The sequence below is a fragment of the Callorhinchus milii genome, unplaced genomic scaffold (assembly GCF_018977255.1).
Source record: "Callorhinchus milii isolate IMCB2004 unplaced genomic scaffold, IMCB_Cmil_1.0 Scaffold1, whole genome shotgun sequence".
NCBI classification, from domain to species: domain Eukaryota; kingdom Metazoa; phylum Chordata; class Chondrichthyes; order Chimaeriformes; family Callorhinchidae; genus Callorhinchus; species Callorhinchus milii.
This window is the reverse complement of record NW_024704742.1, coordinates 23,261,298-23,282,481: the sequence shown is the minus strand read 5'-3', so window position 1 is coordinate 23,282,481 and position 21,184 is coordinate 23,261,298. Positions and strand designations below refer to the sequence as shown.

The window sequence follows — 21,184 nt, the reverse complement described above, 5'->3', positions numbered from 1 at the left end:
CTTCCCGTGTGCTAAAAAATGACTGATTCCTTGTCAGGTCAATCGTCATCACTTCCTGCATGCTTCACATGTGCAGTCTGTACAGGAATGCCGCTGAAGTGATGTCGCTAGTGCTTTCTGCATCTATTGCCCATATGCAGCATTCAGGAAGTTACGTCAACAACAACCAGGAACATAGGGAGCGGCAACAATCAGCAACCTGTGGGAAGTGATGTCAGTGGCCAACACCGGTGGCCATTTTTCCACNTTTTTTTATAATGAGGGGCTGGAGACATTGGACCCAGGTGAGCTGCAGTCCTCAAGGCACTTAAGGATTGTTGTAATGGACTGTGTGGAAGACCATTAAAATTACGCTGCATTAATGTGTAGATGAAACTCGCTGCCTGTAAGACGTGACCTGTCAAAACGATCCTGTTTTTACACAAAGCTAACAGCTTCTGACACTGTTAAATATACATTGTGTAATGTGTTTTTTCCTGATTACAAGTAGATAAACTGTATACCCGTGGCAGTGAGAAAATGCATGGGCTTTATACAAAGTTAAAGATTGTACTAATAAACTTAAGTTTGATAGTTTACACTAACACTTTCCATTGGCATACTTTTGAAAAAGCATGCCAGAGATTTCAGTCCAATTTTGTAACCATTTATCCATTGAAACTTTTATGTTTTAAGCAGTCATTTTATAAAATAAACAGGTACAATGATGCTTTTGTCTTAACCAATACTTGATTTTCACATTTAATGGGATTTGTTTTTGGAAGGGAGAGTACAGAGAACATGTATTGTCGCTTAATAATAATAATAATAATCCTTGCATTTGATATAGCGCGTTTCACGTCTTCTAGACGTCTCAAAGCGCTTCACAGAATAGACTGTAAAATGAATTGACTGTATATTTGTGGGCGAAATGCGGCAGCCAATTGCGCACAGCAGTGTCCCACGCACAGTCGTGGATTGAAGCGACCGATTTTTTTTTCTCTCTCGAGGTATTATTATCAGGTGTGTGGAGTAAGGAAACTTGCCCAAGGTTTCACCCTGCCGGGAATTGAACCCAGGTCTCTTGCTTGCGAGGCAAGTGATCTAACCACTGAGCTACGGGATTCCACTCTTAAAAGCAAATTCAGGGAGAAATATGGTACAATGGCCATGTTTCTTGCATTCAAATGTTTAACTTGAAAAGCAGTGCACTGCGATGCATCGTTCTGGGGTACCGGCATGTTTATATGGCCAGGAAAATGTCCTCGTTTTCAAGTGCACAGGATGCAGCTGGACACTTACAGGTTGGGTAACTCTCAGAGCACTTGAGTTTGTTCAATTAGGTACTTTGTGGCCACACAGTCTTCATCCAGTGCTGGCCAGTATTAACACCTTCCGCTGTTAGGCAGCCAGTTTGCACCTCACCTGGTTGAGCACCAAATCAGTTAGAAGACATGGAACCAATCTGTTCACGCCTGCTTCAGCGGAGGGATTAGGTAGTTGATGCATAACCAGCAGGGGGCAGCAGAGGAAGTGGACTGGATCACACAACTAAGCACTCAGCAGCATAACATCTGGGGAAGTGTAGGGTTAAGATGATCTTTAACAGACGACAGACACAGCCTTTCGAATATAGAGATCATTCTTTCATTCTAACAGCTGTTCTTACTCTGTTTTGATGAGGTGTTTAATTGTAAATGAAATAATAAACCTTGCATTTAATATAGCGCCTTGTTGCGTAGTTTAGAACGTCTCAAAGCACAGGATTCACTATAAAGTGTAGTGACTGTGTATTTTGTAGGCAAGCAAATTAGCGCACAGCGATATCTCGCCAACAGCCATGAAGTAAATGGCCAATTTTTTCTGGAGGATTGTCACCATGGATATTGGGAAAAACTATTTTATTTTCAAGTTGATACAGATCAACCATGATCTAATAGAATGGTGGAACAGACTCAGGGGGCTGAATGGCTTACTCCTGTTTCTATGTAAGTTGTGACATGAGATCTTTAACATCCTACAGAACAGAAAGAATCTCAGTTTAATGTCTCATGTGGATCACACCTCTAATACTATATCACTCCCACAGCACTGTACCGGAGTGTCAACTCTGACGATGAGCTCAAAGTCCCAGAGTAGTGCTTGAAGCCGCAGCCTTCTCACAAATAGACAAGAGTGCTAACAACTGAACCAGGCTGACACCTGGCAATTCAAATTAAATTTGAATTAAATAGTGTAACTATAAACAGCTTAATCTGCTTGATTTGATAGGTGCTAACATAAAATCTTTTCATTTCATATGTATTCAGCTCAGTGAACTATTTGCTTTCAGTTTTAATATTTACCTTAGAAAATCATTATTTGGGGATTTACTTTTTTGGGGTTGATTGAGGGAAGTGGAGTGCGAGTAAGTATACACAACAAAAATATGTTTTTAGTAGAATACAAATTTACAATTAATTAATTCACAATTAATTAATTCATGTCGGGAAGAGTCCCAGGTGCTTAACAATATTGGCTTGGCAGTTTACCATATTTCCTACAATTTTTTAAAAAGTATATTGTAAGGTTAGGTTTTTAGTTCCATGAGAGATTTCAAATCCAGCATAAAAGGTTCTTTCAAAGATTTTATTTAGGATCATTTGGTTTCTGTTTCTGAAACACACATCTTTTCCATTCCACGAGAAAGTTTCCATCAAAATACTGTCACGCTTTTAGGAGAGGTGTACCCTTTTTAAAACGACCGATAATATATTATAACGGCGGAGTTTGGCAAGTGAAACAGTGCATTCTTTGTTTGATTGGAAAAGTTCAAAGGTTCTGTTGTCTTTCAAGAAGGCGTGAGTTACCTCTGCTTGTCGTGCCTGGTAGACAAAATTCAATAAGATACATTGCAGTTTGTGTTTTAATATTTATTGATAAACCCATTGTCAGTGAGCGGTCCTCAGAGATTAAAGCAACATTTCAGTTTACAAGCGTGATAACTGTCTTCAGTTCAATTATGGGCAAATCAAGCTCCTGGATTTTCATCAGTTACAGAGGATTGGCCATGAGAAATTCAGGCTAATTCAGGCTTCGGAAAGCAGCGAAACAGAGTCCACAAGAAAGTAACTTGTTAGACTCATTAAAATGACTGCAAGTTGGACCTTGTTGAGAGTCACTCAGAGTAATTTAAATTGTGTTCTTATTGTTCAGCCATTTATAGATTGTGTCTGGTGATAGTGATACTTGGCTGTGAATATCACAAGCATCTATTCTATTATCGTAGGGAGCTGAATATCTGCACTATTTGGGGACCGACCCCATTGGCAGATGAGCAAGAATTGATCATCGTACGAAATAAAAATTGACTAGTGCTAATGAAAATATTTTTGCTTTTATACCACACTGTGCCAGCCCTTTTCTCTTTCTCTGACTCTTCCTATCGTTCTCCTTATTCTCTCTCACACACACACACATACACATGTTGAGTCTCCCATATTCTATCTCTCTGACTTTCTCTGACTGCACTGTTCAAAAGTGTAAGAACGAAAAGTAAAACCACTGGCAAAAAAAAATCCAATTTTGCTCATGTGTGAAGTTGTGTGTCAGTGGAAATGTTTAATATTATTTAATTATATAATTGCAATTTGTCGTTCTTGTTGTGTGCATGCACACATGGTTGCTAGGCTTCAAATTCCCTACACAAAGCAGGAAAAACATTCTCTAGTAAGCTTCAAATATAAAAACAGAAGTCGCTGGGAACACTCAGCAGGTCAGGCAGCATCTATGGAGAGAGGAAAGTGAGTTAACGTTTCAGGTCGATGACCTTTCCATCATTGACCTTTCCATTCATTGAATATGTGCAAATAGCCTTATCGATGGTATCTCACAGTCCCATGTTTATTTCTGCATCAAAACTAAATATGGATAATCAGACAATTGCAGATAGTTGCCTTGCAGATACACAGTTACACTGTGTATAATTTATTGTATACAGTAGATAGAGAAGGACAAAGATGAACAAAGACAAGGTGAGAGAGACTCAGAAAAAGAGAGAGAAGTGCTGGCACACTATAGTGACATGCAGTAATGTTGACCTTAGGAAAGACTTGATAGTGTGTAAGAAATACACCCTCCGATGAAATACATTAAAATCCAGTAAAATACAGGTTTATTGTTGTCTGGGTCACAATCTGCCTATGAAGTCAGAAGGCAGTTGCACAGCAGTGCTTCAGATCATAGGGAGGCAAGAGAGTCGACCTCCAGCATCAGCTGGTAGACTGCTGAGGAGAAACTGAGCTCGTAAAAGAATCCTGAATATATAACATTAAATCCATAACCATGTTCGTGTTTTCAATGGAGCTCATGTCATCGGATTTTGCTAAAAAGCAGCTGTGGCGTAACCATTTTCTTTCAGTTAATGTCCCAAACTTTAGCCACTTTGTGTCGAATAGTAAAATACTGAACTTATTGAAAGTCCTGCGCCCCTTACTTTGACATATGGACGTTTATATTTATTAACCTGGATAATGTATTTTATTTTGGCTCCAGCCGTATATTAATTTCTTATAAAGGCGAAATAGTTTTTTTTAAATAAAAGCTTCAAGGGCTTATGCCAAATGTTTTCTGGGATTGCTTCTTACTATATCAAAGTAACTGTATTCCTGTTTTTTATGTTGAAACTGAACATCTGCTTCTTGTCTTGTTTTTCAGCTGAATACGCTGCTCCTCGAGCTATTCTGACAGGCCATGATTGCGAGATTAGCTGTGCTGCCGTGTGTGCAGAGCTTGGCCTAGTTATCAGCGGCTCCAAAGGTAGGTACAATCAGAAAATGTCAGGCACTGAAAAATCACAGCTCGTCAGATAAAAATGGATCAGTTTACTATCTTTTGGGGCAGACAAGCCATTCTACCCTTTCCCTCGTTCCTGAGGTTACATTGAGTTCTTTCCCTCTTCTTACCTCAGTCTTGTTCACCATCTATTGTTCTGCAAGTAACCCGATTTAAGTAACAGTCAAAAGCCAGACCAAAACAGATGAACTCCGTCATCTTCTTTTCTGCTCACTGTCTCCCGACTCGTGGCCTCACCATGTGGGCACTGGTAGATATGAACCCATCTCCTACCACCTCATGTGCAATGGTGGACAGATGCACTGCATCGTCAAGCTAGCAACTTTGTACTTTGAAGTTAAAGGATACAGTAGGGTACATCAACAAGTTAGTGCTCTGATACAGAGTTCTTCACCGACAAAATTCCCCATATGATGAATTCATAATCTCTCTCCCATGCTGTTGGTGGGAGTGCGTGTGTGGGTGGGTGGATGGGGGGGAGGAGACGAGACACTGAAAGAAGACTGGAGTGGCTTTGGAAGAGACCTGAAAGCATATGTTTTTCTTGCATATTAGTTGGTGTATGGCAAGCGAGGGAAACTAAGAAGATAGCGAAGAATATAAGTAGGTGGGAATTTGTCCAGCACCAATATTAGGGGGAAAATAAATTGTTTGCAGTTATTCAGGCTTGGCTACAGACTCTGTCAGAATAGCTGGACCTACAATAGGTTTGGGTCGATCCTATCTCTGTTACTGAACAGATGGGAACAATCTTCCTTTAGACTGCATTCCCCAATTGAATTTCACACTAAATGGAAGTAATTCTATAAATGGTTTATGATCATTGCTGAATTAGGTCTTTATGAAATATGTGCATGCTGCTCTGATATTTTACAGACAGGTGGATTGAAGTGGACATGTAGCCAGCTTGTTCCTCACACAATAAGTTTCTGATAAAGCTTTTTAGTGGCAGCTAGTCACTTTCTCACAGATAAGTTGCTTTCGGATCTCCTTAAGGCGGGATGTTGAGCAGGATTGGCAGAGGATGGTAACTGGTGACTGGCCTGCTGTCTCAGCAAAGAATGGTACAGGGAGAAAACAGGCCCTTCTGGAGATGGAAGAGAATCACTAAAGTAATAAGCCAAATGGAATGTCAAACTAGCCGTAACATAGTGAGGCTGTCAGTTAACACGAAGGGCTCAAATCATTTTGGTCCTGTTTTGTATCATTGTGAAGTAACTAATGGAAGGGTTATTGGGTCTGAAAGCCCCAGCACGCACTCCTGCTTACGGTAAATGCCTGCACTGCTTGCGATTTCCTGTGAAAACAGAGACCTTTTTTTAATGAACTCTACCTACTGCTGATTTGCTGCAGAAATTTTTTATTACCATTTCCCAGAGGCTTTAAAACATTTTGCTATAAAAGAATAACCAGATGTCCAACCCAAACAAAACTCTAATTAATTGTTTCCATAGCAGCCAGCATTGTATAACATTTCCAAAGCTACCATTGTGTGTAAAAATGACCATGATTGGAGGTAACCTGATATTCAATGTATCATATAAAGGGTATGGTAACACAGGTAGGTTCAGGCAATATGTTGATACAGTTAAGTAATGCTACCGCAACACATTCTAATGCCTGCACCTCCAGTGTTGACTCTCTCTGAATACTTTAATAGAAATAAACTCCAGGATGGCACTCTCTGACTGCTGGAAGAAGTTGCTTGCGTAGTGATTGCAAAATTACAGTGTGATCTTATACCGATTTTATTTAACACACTGCTGGTCTGGACTGCCCAGTCTGCGATTATTTGTGGAAACAGGTCTATTGTGACTCACTCGCTTAGAAATAACACTAATATGCTTTTTTATTTGTCTCTGATGATTTATAGAGGGTCCGTGCTTGATCCACACAATGAATGGAGACTTACTAAAAGCTCTTGAGAGGACTCAAGATTGCTTACACCCTCGATTAATCCAGTTGTCGACCGAAGGCCACTGTGTCATTTATTATGAAAAGGGCCAGTTTTGTGTCTTCAGTGTCAATGGGAAACTGCTAGTCAAGATGGAGACCGAGGATTCTACAAAGGTAAGCGCACTGTTACATGTATACAACAACAACAACACAACAAAATTACATTTATAGAGCACCTTTCGTGTCAGGAGGACGTCCCAAGGTGCTGGACAGTCAGGAATCAGGACCCGAGCATGGGGGAGGGGTGGGGTAAGGGTGAGAGAAGGCAGAGGGTGGGAGGGTGATCGAAGAGTAAAATTTTAAAATTAAAGTAAAATTAAGATTTGGGTCTTCAGACCGTCCTTGAAGGAGGCAAGGGAGGAAGCGAGGTGAAGAGACTGGGATGGAGTTCCAGAGTGTGGGGGCAGAGAGGCTGAAAGTCTGGCTACCAATGGTAGGGCGGGTCGGGTGAGAGACATGGAGCAGACCGGAGCCCGATGAACAGAGGGAACGGGCAGGTTGGTAGGGAGTCAGCAGGTCAGAAAGGTAGGAAGGGGCAAGGCCATGGTTGTCCTTGAAAGTGAGGATGAGGATCTGGAATTCGATCCTCTGAGGGATGGGGAGCCAGTGGAGTCGGGCGAGGGTGGGAGCGATGGGGTCACGGAGCCTGGTAGGCGAGAGTACACGAGGTGCAGAGTTTTGGATGACCTGCAGTTTGTGAAGGGAAGAGTTGGGAAGGCCGATGAGGAGGGAGTTTCCACAATCGAGCCTTGATGTGACGAATGTGTGGGTGAGGGTTTCGGCAGCCTGAGGGGTGAGGCAGTGGCGAAGTCTGGCAATGTTGCGGAGGTGGTGGTAGGCTGTGCCAGTCATGGCGTGGGTGTGGGGAAGAAAGGACAGTTCAGGATCAAACAAGACACCCAGGTTCCTGACTGGCTCAGTGAGGTTGAGTTTGCAGCCTTGGAGGCTGATGCTGCCAGTGCCCGAGGTGCGGAGGCACTGGCGCGAGCCAATCAGGAGGGTCTCGGTCTTGCTGACGTTGAGTTGGAAAAAGTTGTCCCTCGTCCAGGACTTGATGTTGGACAGGCAGCTGGTCAGGACGCCTGCAGTCCTGGAGTTCAGGGTGGAGGCAGAGAGATAGAGTTGAGTGTCATCCGCATACATGTGGAAATTTTCCCCACGTCTGCGGATGATGTCACCAAGGGGGAGCATGTAGAGGGTGAAGAGGAGGGGACCGAGGACAGAGCCCTGAGGAACACCCCACGAGACAGTGCGGGGGCTGGAGGAGAAGTCGTTTGTAGAGACGAAGCGGAGGTGGTGTGAAAAGTAGGACCTGAACCAGTCAAGGATATAATGCTTGGAGAACAAACAGCATGGTTCAGTCCAATGTTATTTGTGCGATTAATACTGATAAAATAATGAACCATTTATTTTCAATCTGACAGTAAAAGTATTATTGGTATTGCAATGGAATGGAGATAATGGCCCATTTCAATCCACTCTGCTAATAATACGCTGATTCCAAAAAGATTTGTACACAAACAAAGTTCAATTTGATTTTAAATCTGACTGATGTACAAAAATACATGAATCAGTGGCTGGTAGCATGCACATGTAATGGAAAGATCCAATTGCAAGTGCATCCACAAAACAAGTCTGGTAAATTTACTGAATAGAGGAAAATAACTGTTTTCAATTCCCTTATAAGTTAACATCTGAGCAGCTCACAGAGATCACATATGTAATAATAATAACAATAATCCTTGCATTTGATATAGCCCTTATCACATCTTCAAGATGACTCAATGTGCTTCACAGATTTGACTGTAAAGTGAATTGACTGTATATTTTGTGGGAAAAATGTGGCAGCACACAGCAGTGCCCCACAAACAGTCCCAATTAATAGCATGTTGATCACACAACCGCTCACCAGCAACATTTATGTAGTGTGCTGTAGCGATATGGACCTGTCCTCTCCCTCCGCTCAACGGGCTCCACCCTGCCCACCCCCCACCATCGTCGGTCAGGCCTTCAGCCTCTCTGACCCCACCCTTTGGAACCCCATCCCATACTCCCTTGGTAAGGTTTTTTGGGTCAGATATCCTACTAAGAGACCAGGCAGCATGAATAGGCCTGTTGAATGGGGTGGGTGCATTGAGTAGCTGAAACCCACTTACTTTGTAGATTATGTTGTTTGACTTTGAGATAAGAGCTACTGCTTAAGATGAAACCATCTGGTTGTCTGCGTTGTCAGATAACTTGTCTTTGATAAATTTGTTGAATGACATGGTTCCGAAAGACTAACCGTGACAATATGTACAATTTTAGATCTAAATCCAGGAACAAAATGAAGTTCATGTACAATAATGATGCGAGAAGGCTATTTACCTTAGTGGCTCCAATACTGCTATATTTCACTAATACCAAATTTATAAGGTTAGAAGAATCTCTTCCCCACATCACAAACAGAATGGCAACAGGCTTCCTGATCAAATAGTCATTTCTAGGTCAACTGATTCCTTTAAGAGGGAGCTGGAAAATATCTGTATACAGAGAGTAGCAGCTCTTAATTACCATAGAAATTAGTGCAGGAATTTCAGAACCATTAATCAGACATGATGGTGTGATTATATATAAATTGTGGAGTGAATGGGCTTGATGGGCCAGATGGTATTTTCAGATTCCAGGTTTGCTTAAGTTTTTTATTTTTTTAGATTCATTCTTTGAGGGTCACTAAACTCCAAAAGTATGAGTTGAGGAGATAACCATTATTGTGGTCTTCAGTGTTTCTAAGTATCGTCTGATGGATGAATTTACCTGAGGAAAGGGAGGGACAATTATTTGTGCAAACGCAAGGATTATAGATTATTCTTAGACCAAATTTTGTGGCCCCACTAAGATCTGCTGAAACTCAATATGTATGTGAATTGAGCATGTAGCAGCGTTATTTCCTGGAGCAGGAGGCACATATGGAAGTAGCCTTACACTACTGTCCACTGGTCACAAATTATCGTAAAGCAGCGTTTAGTGACTGTTCCCTACATGTGATCAAGGGACTCAAGCAGCTGAGAATTTGAATGGATGTCATACCAAGGGCTGTTGCCACGTGCCTCGGTTGAGTATGTTTTCACTGCCCTCAGCAAGAGTGTCATATGGTACATTAAAGAAGAGCCAGGAGTGCAAGGTGTTTACTCTCGGGAGGTTAGATTCACCCTGCTCAGCTTGTATTTCCTGTCAGTTAATGGATGGCAGTTAAAGAGAGACGTGGTACAGAGTGAGCGGTAACTCCTGGGAATGGCAATGGGGAACACACAACTGAATACAAATATATATTTTTAAATTGCACACATTTTATTGGTACCTCTGTCTGCCTTTAAGTATATTTAAAGCTTCCTGGATCTTGCTCCTGGATAGTCTGGCTCAATGTGCAGATGTGCCATTGGAGTAAGCCCTGTTGGGAGTTCAATATATCCAACCAGAGCTTCAGTGTTTTATTACACTTCCAGGCTGAACACACCAGTGTGATTAAAGAGCATTTGAAATGAATAATAATTGCCTGCAGTCTGCAAGTGACATTCCTGGTGGTAATTGAAAACTAAATGTTGCAGAGCAATGCAGAAATCCTTTGGGTACCAGGGTATGCAAGAAAGTTCTTTGAGGTGCCTTTCAGATGTCGTGCATGCCAGAATGCCGACAACTGCAATCATTTTCTATTCCCAAGCAAAAGGCACAATTCAAATGTACTTTCATCTTTCATGACAAAGAAAAATTACAGCCACACTTTCATCCTGTCTGGGAATTGTGCGCTGTTTATTCAGGGCTGTGCACCTGTTTTGATTTGAATTTTTCCCCTAAAATGGTGGCAGTGCTCTACTTTCCCTTGTTTCATGTCGTACCACCTGCTTCTGGACAAGTTGCTCATATTAAGAGCTAAAACATCAGCACTGAAATCAGTCTTCTTTATCGTACCATTGCTATACATAAATTAGCTCCGTACAAAATACAGTCACTATACTCTCGTGACTCCATGAAATCTATCTAAGACGTCCACCTGTTTTGAAAGGTGCTATATCAACTGCAAGGAGTATTATTAGCTCTGTTTTGGGATTCTTAACTTTTAACTTTGTTTCTAACATTGCATGATTTGCAGTTTCTGATCTTTCTAACTATTTTCTATTTGACTAATTTCTCCCTCAAACATTTTCACCTGCTCTTTCCTGAGCTCATTTCACTCCTTTTTCAAGGCATTTAACTCTTTGTAAAGGTACTGATGGCCATCGCGAAACCCTGGGTGCCTTTCAGTACTTTCCTTCAATGTGTTAGATCAATGTACAGAGCCAGAAAACACAGCTGTGCCTGATCTGACCAGTCCCAATGTAAAACAATGTGATGGGATTTGTGGCTTTTAATTATGTGTTTTGATATGATAATTATCATTAAGCAGTGTTGCAAACGATGCCAAAGCCATTTCGATTGGCAGTCAGTCGCACACATTCACCACCTGCTGTTTAAAGTTCTTTTAACCGGCACTGTTATTCATGTGCAAGTTTTGACATTGACTGGAACGGGACTATTTGACTGCAGGGGCACCAATAGAGCCGAGGCCATTCCTATCTTTACCCCAAGTGTGCACACATGCACCATGGAACAAAGTCTTCGGCTAGCAATCATCCAGGACAGTGGCCAATTTTATCCTGAATGCGCCCTGTCGGAGATAAACTAACTCAGTACAGACCAAAATTTGAACTTTGTCCCCTCCAAGATTTATGGACCCACCCCACAGGAGTGTGAAAAAAAAGATGTCTGACACCTTCAGGGCAAAAAGAGAGGAATGTAGCGAGGGGAAAAACATAACAGTTTAACGATATTCAGAGAGACATGTATTTCACACCCAACAATTGTCCAAATGTTATGTTTGGATCACATCCATGCATTTCAGTAAGATTCCTGACACAGGAATTCCACGCAATAGGACCAAATGGAAAATAAGTGTTTGGAATTTGATTCTTGCATTTGTTAAACAGTTGATAGATTTGTGTTGAAAACCAGTAAATTACACCAGAATATTGAACTTATTTCAGACAGGTTTCAGGAACTGACAGAAATCAATGTCGGTTTGTTTTGAATGTGATAACAGAAAAGCATTCATTAAGTGCAGTTGTTTAATTGACTTATAAAACATTAAGTATTTTGATAATGTCCTGCTATTATCACTGTAGTTTATTGATGTTTTGCTAATGCTTCTGTTATTCTTATTTCAGTAATATAATCGTATTGTAACATTTCAATATCCATTCATGAAGGAGCTTTAAACAATGCCATCTCACTGCCTTTTTCACTCCTGCTCAGAAATGTAATGGGGTTAATTGGAAAGAATTTCTGTTGCTATAAAGCAATTTAGTCCCTGTAGCATTCTAGCACATCTCTGCATTCAGGAGAGAGAAAGGAGATGGGGGAGGCCAGAGAGGGGGGAATTAGGATGGGTGCAGGTTCATGTGTATAGTATAAACACTTACATGGATTAGTTGGGCTGAATGGCCTGTTTTTGGTGCTGTAGATTCTATGTATATAATATATGTGTATAATTCTATTGTAATTCTGGGTTCACTTGATGTATGTTTGAAGAAGGTTCGAAAATGAGATCCTTAAAAAAAACTCCTTTTTTTATATCATCATCTTCACATTTTAGGCAAATGGCTCAGAAACACTTAATCTTCTCTGGGAGTGTAATCGGCCTCTTCATGAGACTATCTAACTCTGACAGTGTTTATACATTCTGTATTAAACAGCACAGCACTGGCATTTTCCATGTCGGCTATTGGAGAGCGACGTAAGAATGAAGTAACTTTTCAAAGGATTCAGGGCTTCACCATTCTTGTCATGAAATGATTACAAATAACACTATCAGCATTGGGGTTAGCAAAGCCCATGGATAACCGAGGAATGTTTCATCTCAAGCACTTGTATCTGTACTGGCCTTTGATATACTAACCAGTAGAACTGAAATTGACATATTTTCTTAAAATAAATATGTAAGGCACGGATAGTGTACTTAATGATTTACCATTATGACAAACTGGCATATTAGGAAAAATAAAACTGTCAGCTTTCAGTTAGAAGTGAGAATGTTGTGTCCTGATGAAAATGCTGGGTGATACTTTTAATATATAGCACTGTTTAAAATGACCAGCTGCTGAGACACAGCCAAACATGGGAGGTATCTGAGGGACTTATTGCGGTGAGCTTGGCTGTAACATGCATTGTTCTTGTCCAGGCTATGCTGCTGAGCCGTGATGGACAGTACCTCATCACTGGGGGAGACAGTGGAATAGTGGCTGTGTGGCAGGTCTGGGACTTCAAACAGCTGATGACCTACCCTGGCTGTGACGCTGGCATTAGATCCATGGCCATGTCTCACGATCAAAGGTAAGATGTTTGAGAGTGGATTCAATGTAAGCTATGCTCCCCTCCCCCTCCAAAAGAAAATGCAAACTGTCTTTCCAGCAATCTATTCGGCTTTAATGCTTGTGAGTTGATTTTTTTTTCAAAATCAATATTGTAGATTAAAAATGTTGTAGATCCAGTTCATAACAATCGTGGATGGCCAAGGCTGCCCAGTTCACATGATGGTTAGCTTGTATCCCCACAAGTGTAAAAGCTGCTTGTTTTATTTTCCCTGAGCGCTACAGCCAAGAAGGCAAAACTCTTATCTGTACCCTGAAGTGGACAAAGGGTGTCAAGCCTGTGAATATTCTCTATCCCCTCCCCTGGGGAACCATCGGCTGTGTATGTGGTTCCCCACAGCCACACGGCTGAGATTGTAGCTGGCCAGCACGGCTCCTGCTCTCTGGCACTGTGCGCTGGCTCCCTGACGTGCTGTGTTGCGCTGCTATACGACAGTCACGTTTGCCTGCCTTCAGGATTCTTTCCATTTAGTAGCCCAGTTGCAAGGTTATAGATCATGGCCAATAACCACAAACGGCCTATTTTCAGGAAAACCGACAGAGGTTCAGAGAAGCTCTGAATGTTTCCAAGCTGTGACTCCCATCCCCCAATTTTTACATTGATTTCAACATTCTGTTCGAATTAAGCTTTCCCCTGAAAAACTGCACCAAAACTCTTTTGATTTTTTTTCAAAGATATTATGTTTTAAGGTTCTGTACTCTGGCCAGCACAAATCACTGCTGTTTACATTAATGCTACTCAACCATTAAGCCATGGCTGCAGGCAGCAATGTACCCGGCCCCCACAACGAAAGAGATTATCTGAAGGATATAGGTGTACATTGTGCTATTCGCATGGGAAGAATCTCTTTCTGCGGTCGGATACCTGCTGCCGAGGGTGTGATGAATGTGGCAGCTATTCAATTGTTTCACCGTTGTGGGGGGGCGAGATTGGATTTCAACTATGGCAGACTCTCAGTTCCTCTTCCTGACCTGCACAAATCGGGCTCTTAACAATAAAAATGAAAAACAGGAACCAGTGCGTACGCACCAATTCTCCTTACAACTAACTGTGGGTGCACTGAGGTTCTGTTTGCTGGTTTAGGAAAGAACACATATTTGACCCCACTGTCTTTCATGGAACATCACGAGGACAGGGTCATCAGGGAAAGTTTAAACTCATGCATTAAAATTTCAAAGGTTAGTCTTCAATTAACGCAGCAAATCCAACTATTACAGGATTAATTTACGATAATTTATCTCATTGTGTCGTAAAGTGTTAAGAAGTGTGTTTCAATAAAGATGGTGATGAGGACAGTGCCTTTTGTACAACGAGGAGCACAGCGATCACTAGTGTGTACTCTTGGCCATTTGTTGCAGTAAATTTGATGAATTTTATCAAACAGCAAAGCAAGAACACAAGGCAGCCTATATGACCACAAAATGGCGCATAATCTACAACAGATTTAGAGAACGGTTGAAAGTTTGAGATAACTATAGTAATCCTGAGAGAATGGTTTGACAGCAGAAAGAATATCAATATCTAATGCTCTGTGGTTTGGGGATTGGAGCATAGATCTGTTTGAACGTAAATTCTAAGAGATCTCAACAAAATTATGAAAGTTTACCTGCAACCGCCGTCATCCTGAGTGTCCACCTATGTTTTATATACATGACCTCTTCGCCACAAATAATCCTTGATATGTCTTGGAAGCAGCTATTTTGCTACTGCAACCCTGTAATTTTAATTCTACAAATACCATATAATCAGTCTTCCTCAATCATGCTGTACATTCCATAAAACAAACATGCCCTTATTAGCAAACTGCTAGACATAAAAAATGTGCCCATCATTTTTATAATATTTTGATAACTTTCCCTTTAAGGTCAATACCCTTTAAGGTATCATTTTGGTTAGAGAGTGGGAATTAAATCTGACAATTGCTCTTAAATCTGTTATTGTTGTTCCTCATATCATTTTAGTAATTTTATAAAGCAGAAGTTTGCAGAGACACAGGGATACCGTTTAACAAATCTATTCCTCTACTAAAAACGGTGCTGTCTTACTGAGAGTTTTTAAAACTTAATCCACACTGTGCTAGGCGGTGTCTGATTCAATGAAAACCTCCCCGATTGTATTGTGTGTGAATAACTGGTTGTTTCTTAACATAGGGTCGTCATTACGGGTATGGCATCTGGAAGCATAGTACTGTTTTACATTGATTTTAATCGATGGCATCATGAGTATCGAACCAGGTACTGAAAGTGCGCTCACGAGACAGAAATGCACTGCTTCGTGCTGGACCGGGGATTATCCCTCGAAGGAGCAAAGAGCCATCGCTGGTGCATTGGATTCAAGAGTTTTTAATCAACGTAGTCACACAGTCCCGCCACTGTACATAAAGGCATCGATCTACATGAAGAAGCAGCAAATCTGAATGTAACAAAGTCTCTTGGAAAGCAGAGTATTTTGAAATGCTTACTGCTATTTTTGTAGAATATAAGGAATTTGACATACCATTACTAAAACATCAGAACATATAAGACTAATTCAGAGATTAAAAAAAGTCTATTTTTAGGAGGAATAAATCTTTACATGATTCTTTATATGCGTCTCATTCACAAGAAATATACTAACTATTTCTTTATTTCCATCTCTGTATGAAGAAATGAGTGATTTGAAAGAATGTAAAACAAATTTAATCAGAGATGTTCATAAATTGTGTTAGAATTGAGCAATATATTTACACCTGTGATTTAATTCTTGCATTTACAGAGATCACATTTTAAAAAAAATGGTTTCTTTTTGGGGAGAAGGTTTGCACGTAGGGGTGTACAAATCTTTCTAAGGCATGATTCTTTACTGTATTTTTTCATTAATGTTATGGTAGCTTAGCACTGACATTGCTGGGAACAAAGAGCAATATTTAAATTATGACCTAGGATTTTTTAACTTTATAGCAGTCTATTGGAAATTATATTCTTGTCATTGGCATGCTGCTGGGCTGGAAAAGGGATCTTTGTTATATTAAATGTTCTTGGAGTTCAGGTAAACAGTGAATCAAAGCAGTGTAATAAGGTTTGTCCATTACAAATTGGTGTGTGTGTGTGTGTGCGTTTTCAGAGAATAATGTCCATGACTTTAATTTCAATAGCCTTTGTTAAAAGTGTTCGAAATTGCTCAACACTGTTGTGCTGAATTCCAATAACTCCTAGTAACTGTGAAACTCTGGGTTCTTGTCATTGCTTGTTATTCTGTGTCTGAAATCCCATGGTTGGGATGTTGTGATCAGCCTACAAAACCTTCAGAAACCAGATTGCTGAAAACATTCCATCTTGCTGAGAGAATGTTTGTTTGTCCAATTTAGATCCTATTGGTGCCTAGTGGTGCATTAGTAACCTGCCCGAGGGACCAAATTACTGTATTTCAAAACCTCACTCAGAAGAGCTTTTTTGGTGATGATTTGGAATGAAGTTATTCCAGTTTGTGTAATGAAATCAAAAATAAAATTCACTTGTATCTTGAGACTGGAAGGTGTTTTTTTTTGAGTGACGGTATTAAAACAATCAAACTTTTAAGATCTGCCTCTGTTTATTTAAATAGTATTAAATCAAACAAATCTCCGAGCGGCATTTCTAAACCGTTACTTTGCCTGCCTTGTGGATCATGTTTTCCCTTTCTGCAACACAACTCCAAGTCACCTGAGGCTATGCAACTGAAGACCCTCTGGTTTTGCAAAAGCCAAACTGGTTCTCATCTGGAGAAATAACGTCATCCTTAGCAAGAAGCTAATTCTATAACAAAAGAGTTGGACACGATAGGTTTTAGCTGATCGGACAGGCAGCGATTTATTTCACTTTTACTTCAAGAAAAGCAAATGCTGATGCTTTCAGGAATGAAACTTTAATCTTCTTGGCAGAGGATTGAAGGAATGTTTAGAAAATACAATTAATGAATGTATCCAATATTGTAACAGCACACGGAGCCGGTCCCATTGGCATTGAATTGATGGTCAGGCAATAACTTCCATTTGGATTTCTTTTGCAAAAGGAATTTCAAATACCACACATCATGCTTTATTAGTCATGGCTTATAAGCCTGTGCTCTCACATGTGCATGTGTGAAATGTCACATGTATGATTTTAAAGTTACCAGCAGCTGCGAGTAGCATATTACTGACATGAGGCCTCAATGTGAACGCAAGCATTTGCTTGAGATTTAAACGTGGTAAAAATACAATTTACTGGGGGGGTTGAAGGCAAAATGGGGGTTCATGATGCTAATGGTCCTGTGTGTGTGTGTAGATGTTATTTTTCTCTCTCTCTTTCTCTTGCCCTCTATCCCAGCCTAGTGGGTTCATAAGGCTTCTTAAGTAATATACCAAAGATAACTAACTGATGCTCACTGGATTAAATGCAAGTAGAAGAAAAAAAGTGACACATTTTCAAAAAAGTTACCAACACAATTGCAGCAACAACAACTTGCATATATGTTGTTATATAGTGCCCTTCCCTCAGGGTAGCGCCTCAGAGCGCTTAACAGTGGTGGAGCCCGACTCCGAGCCGGGAGAAGTGTGGAGGTGGCCGTAAGCATATTGATTATCCATAGAAAACAGTCATCAGAAATGTTAAGGAAGTATTCCATTGAAAAATTGTAAGTGTTGTAACCACAATCAGGAATACATCTTCACACTTCTATCCCTTCTAATGTAGAAGCAATTGTTATTGAGATTTAAAGGCTTTAGTCATTATGAAAGCAAAGCTCAGAACTTGAGCCATGATCTCCCCCCTATTCTGCCTCTTCTGTTTTACTTGGCTATGCAAAGCTTGGTCCAAATCAACAATCTCAGGCAGCGAGGCATAAGAATAGTTGCTGTGAGATGGGCAGCAGTCACAGTTGTGTCGTCAGTAAGGAGTGTTCTAAGGTTGGTGGATGCCCATTTTTGATTCAAGTAGCAACAACAACTTGCATTTATATGGCACCCCTCATGCAGGATAGCGCCCCAGAGCCCTTGACAGTGGCAGAGCATGAAGCCGAGCCAGGAGGAGGGGAGGGGTAACCGTAGGCACGGTCGAGGAGGAAGATCTTCTGGAGCGACTTGAAGATGGGGAAGGAGGGGTGGGTGCAAGGCGGAGGGATAGAGGAAAAGGGCTATTTATTGGGCTCTGCTGAACCTAACCTTCAAATCCTCGAATGACAATGGGGAAAAAGGTGTTCTATTTCCAGGATCAATATTCAAAGCAGTTTGATCTCTGTACAGTGTGGGAATCCAATGCTCTTGGTGATTCTCTGAGTGTTGTGTGTGCTGAAAGCTGACCTCTTTATCCCGGGTTGGTGTAATTTACTCATTGCTGTCCTCTGGTGGTTGTACTCAATCGCTGCACAATGCAATTAATTTCAATTGCTTTTAAAACTCAAAATTTATTTCAATGTTATTTTTTCCGTATCGAGATTCAGAAGTTTCACATCTCAGGGATTTCAACTAATTCTGAAGACTCGGAATTTTGAAGCTAATTTTGAAAAGCGTGCAAGAATTTTAATATTAATATTGAATTACTGTCAATAATTAATAATTAATGTATAGCTTTACAACTCCAGTGAATGTATTTTATTGTTGGTACTCTCGCCTCTAAAGGTTGTGGGTTCAAGCCCCACGTTAATACTTGAGTACACATTCCTGCATGACACACCAATACAGTGTTGTGGGGTGGAGCCCTACATTGTCGGGGATGCCATCCTTCAGATGAGATGACAAACTGAGGTCCTTCTGCCTGTTCAGATGGGAATTAAAGAGAAGCTGGTTTCTCTGGTGTCCTTACCAACAGTTCTCCAGATAAATTGATCATTCACCTTGTGGTTGTTTGTGGGTTCTTTGTAGTGCTCAAAATTGCTGCCGTACAATTTCCCTACAAATATATACTTGACAGCAATGACCTGTGAAGCACTAAGATGTTTTGACATTATCGGCACAATATCAAACACAAGGATTAATATTTTATGTCAGATGTATGTTGTGACCTTTGCCTTTTGCAACAAAACAGTAGGAATCTTTGATCCATAGAGATCATTTTGCCAGATTTAAATTAAAGGTAAAACCAGTTTCTAAACTGGCAGGCAGTCGGCTGGAATTTTCCCATCAATTACAGGCTTAAAATTTCCGCTGCTAAAATTCCTTTACACAGTTTAAATACAATACTAACATTGGATGATTGCTTCAATTCTATTTTTAAAAGAATGCTAATTTCCTTAACATCTCAGGTCAGATGAGCATAAATCAGCAGTCTAGAGAAATTGTGTGAAAAAACTACAGGAAATCCCCCACCTTATTTGGAGGTCATTAACTTTCCTCTTTTAATCTGTTTTTAACGATGTGCAAGCATTTGATTGACTCAGGAATCTAGGCATGGTGACTGCTAATTTAGTAATGTATTACCTTCCTCTCTCTACCTCTTTAAATGCCAATCTCAGACTGAACAGACACAGACAATCTGCTGGGAGATCTTTGCATAAAAAGCTTCATCAGAACTGGGAGGAAACATCGATTGCAACCTCTCCCTGCTCTAAGAGGAGGGAAGGAAATTGGGAACATTTTTCATAAGGACATTGGCAGTTGATCAGTATTGTTACGTTTTTGGGGCAATCAAGTATTCAGCACATGTGGAAACCCATCACTGTGCTTAAGAGTATCCAGATCACACATAGGAGACTGCAAGATGGGCTCCGATGTGTTATTAACTGAAGCTCCAGTTACACCTCGCTTGCATCCTCGCTTCCTGCCAATAAACATCTTGTCTTTGAGAGAAACAGGCCTTTCTGACTCCTCAATGACCGTGTGAGACCAATCATGGGATTTCCTGCTTACTCTGGACAAACACCTAAGATGTCTTCACTCCCCAATCCACCACCTCCGTTTGACTGGCACAGGCCTCCCGCTCATCCCTGACCACCCTCCACCCACCATCAGAGGTTGTGCTTTCAGCCACTAACCTCCGAAACTCTGGAGCACTCTCCCTCAATCCCTCCGCCTTGCCCCTCTCCCCTTTTTCAAGTCCCGCTTGAAAAGCTTCCTCTTCAACCATGCTTACGGCCACCTCCAGGACCCCCATGGCTCGGAGTCAGGCTCTGTCACTATTAAGCGCTCTGAGATGCTTCACTGCGTGGAGGGCGCTATATAAGCGCAAGTTGTTGTTGTAAGATGTTGCCCAGAGGAACATTATTGGGCAAACTCTCAGCAGATAAAAGAAAGGGCTGACTTAACAGAAATCTGAAGTGAAACCAGTAATATGGGAAAGGCTCTTGAAGCTCCATAATAATACTGGAGTCAGTGAGATATTGGTGTAGACAGAGGAAAGCTGCAGTCACTTCATCGGTCCCCATGGACTGGGTGTTGAGTCGGGACAAACCAGGCTTGACTGTTAAGCTGCATACTTAAACAGAAGCAGGCTGTAGGGGCTCCCTGTTGTGCTGATTTGCCAATCACAGAGCAAAGATCAAGCCGTCTTTAAAGCAACTGCCCTGAATTCTTGTTTTTAACGTTGACCTGCTAGTGTAGATATCTTGGTAACTTTCTCCACACATTGCCACTAGTTAGACTGGAAGCCCATCACTGGAGGAGAGACTTCAGTTTATGAGATCCACACAGCCTCTTGGCTCAACAACTATGGATTGTTCATCTGATTCCACGGCTGCTTGTAACATAATCCATAAAGGATGGAAAGAGTTGTGAGCCCCTCCCCACCCAACACATTCACACACACACACACACACGAAGAGAACCAGCAATCTGCCTTATTCTTAAAATGCTGTTTTTGATTCTCACTGATTAACTCCACCTTTCTGCTGAAACTTCCTGATGTCTTTCATAGTTGAATCTCCCTGTCTCATTTGTTCCCTGATGTAATCAGGCGCCTTGTGGCACTGCATCTTAATCTCATTCAAATAATGACAACTCTTGTTCATCAACTATAACCCGATCTGTATCCAAAGCAAATAC

General features: G+C 41.0%; 1 protein-coding gene across 2 annotated transcripts in view; it reads left to right on the top strand.

Annotated features, from left to right (window-relative positions):
- Positions 1 to 16,718, top strand: part of lrba (LPS responsive beige-like anchor protein) — a 430,270-nt gene extending 413,552 nt beyond the window's left edge. For both annotated transcript variants that reach the window (XM_007904022.2, XM_007904021.2), the window contains 4 exons: positions 4,675 to 4,776; positions 6,686 to 6,882; positions 13,022 to 13,173; positions 15,363 to 16,718. In XM_007904022.2, the coding sequence (XP_007902213.1) occupies positions 4,675 to 4,776; positions 6,686 to 6,882; positions 13,022 to 13,173; positions 15,363 to 15,453 (542 nt within the window). In that variant the 3' untranslated portion in view covers positions 15,454 to 16,718. The remainder of the gene's footprint in view (positions 1 to 4,674; positions 4,777 to 6,685; positions 6,883 to 13,021; positions 13,174 to 15,362) is intronic.
- The last annotated feature ends 4,466 nt before the right edge of the window (positions 16,719 to 21,184 follow it).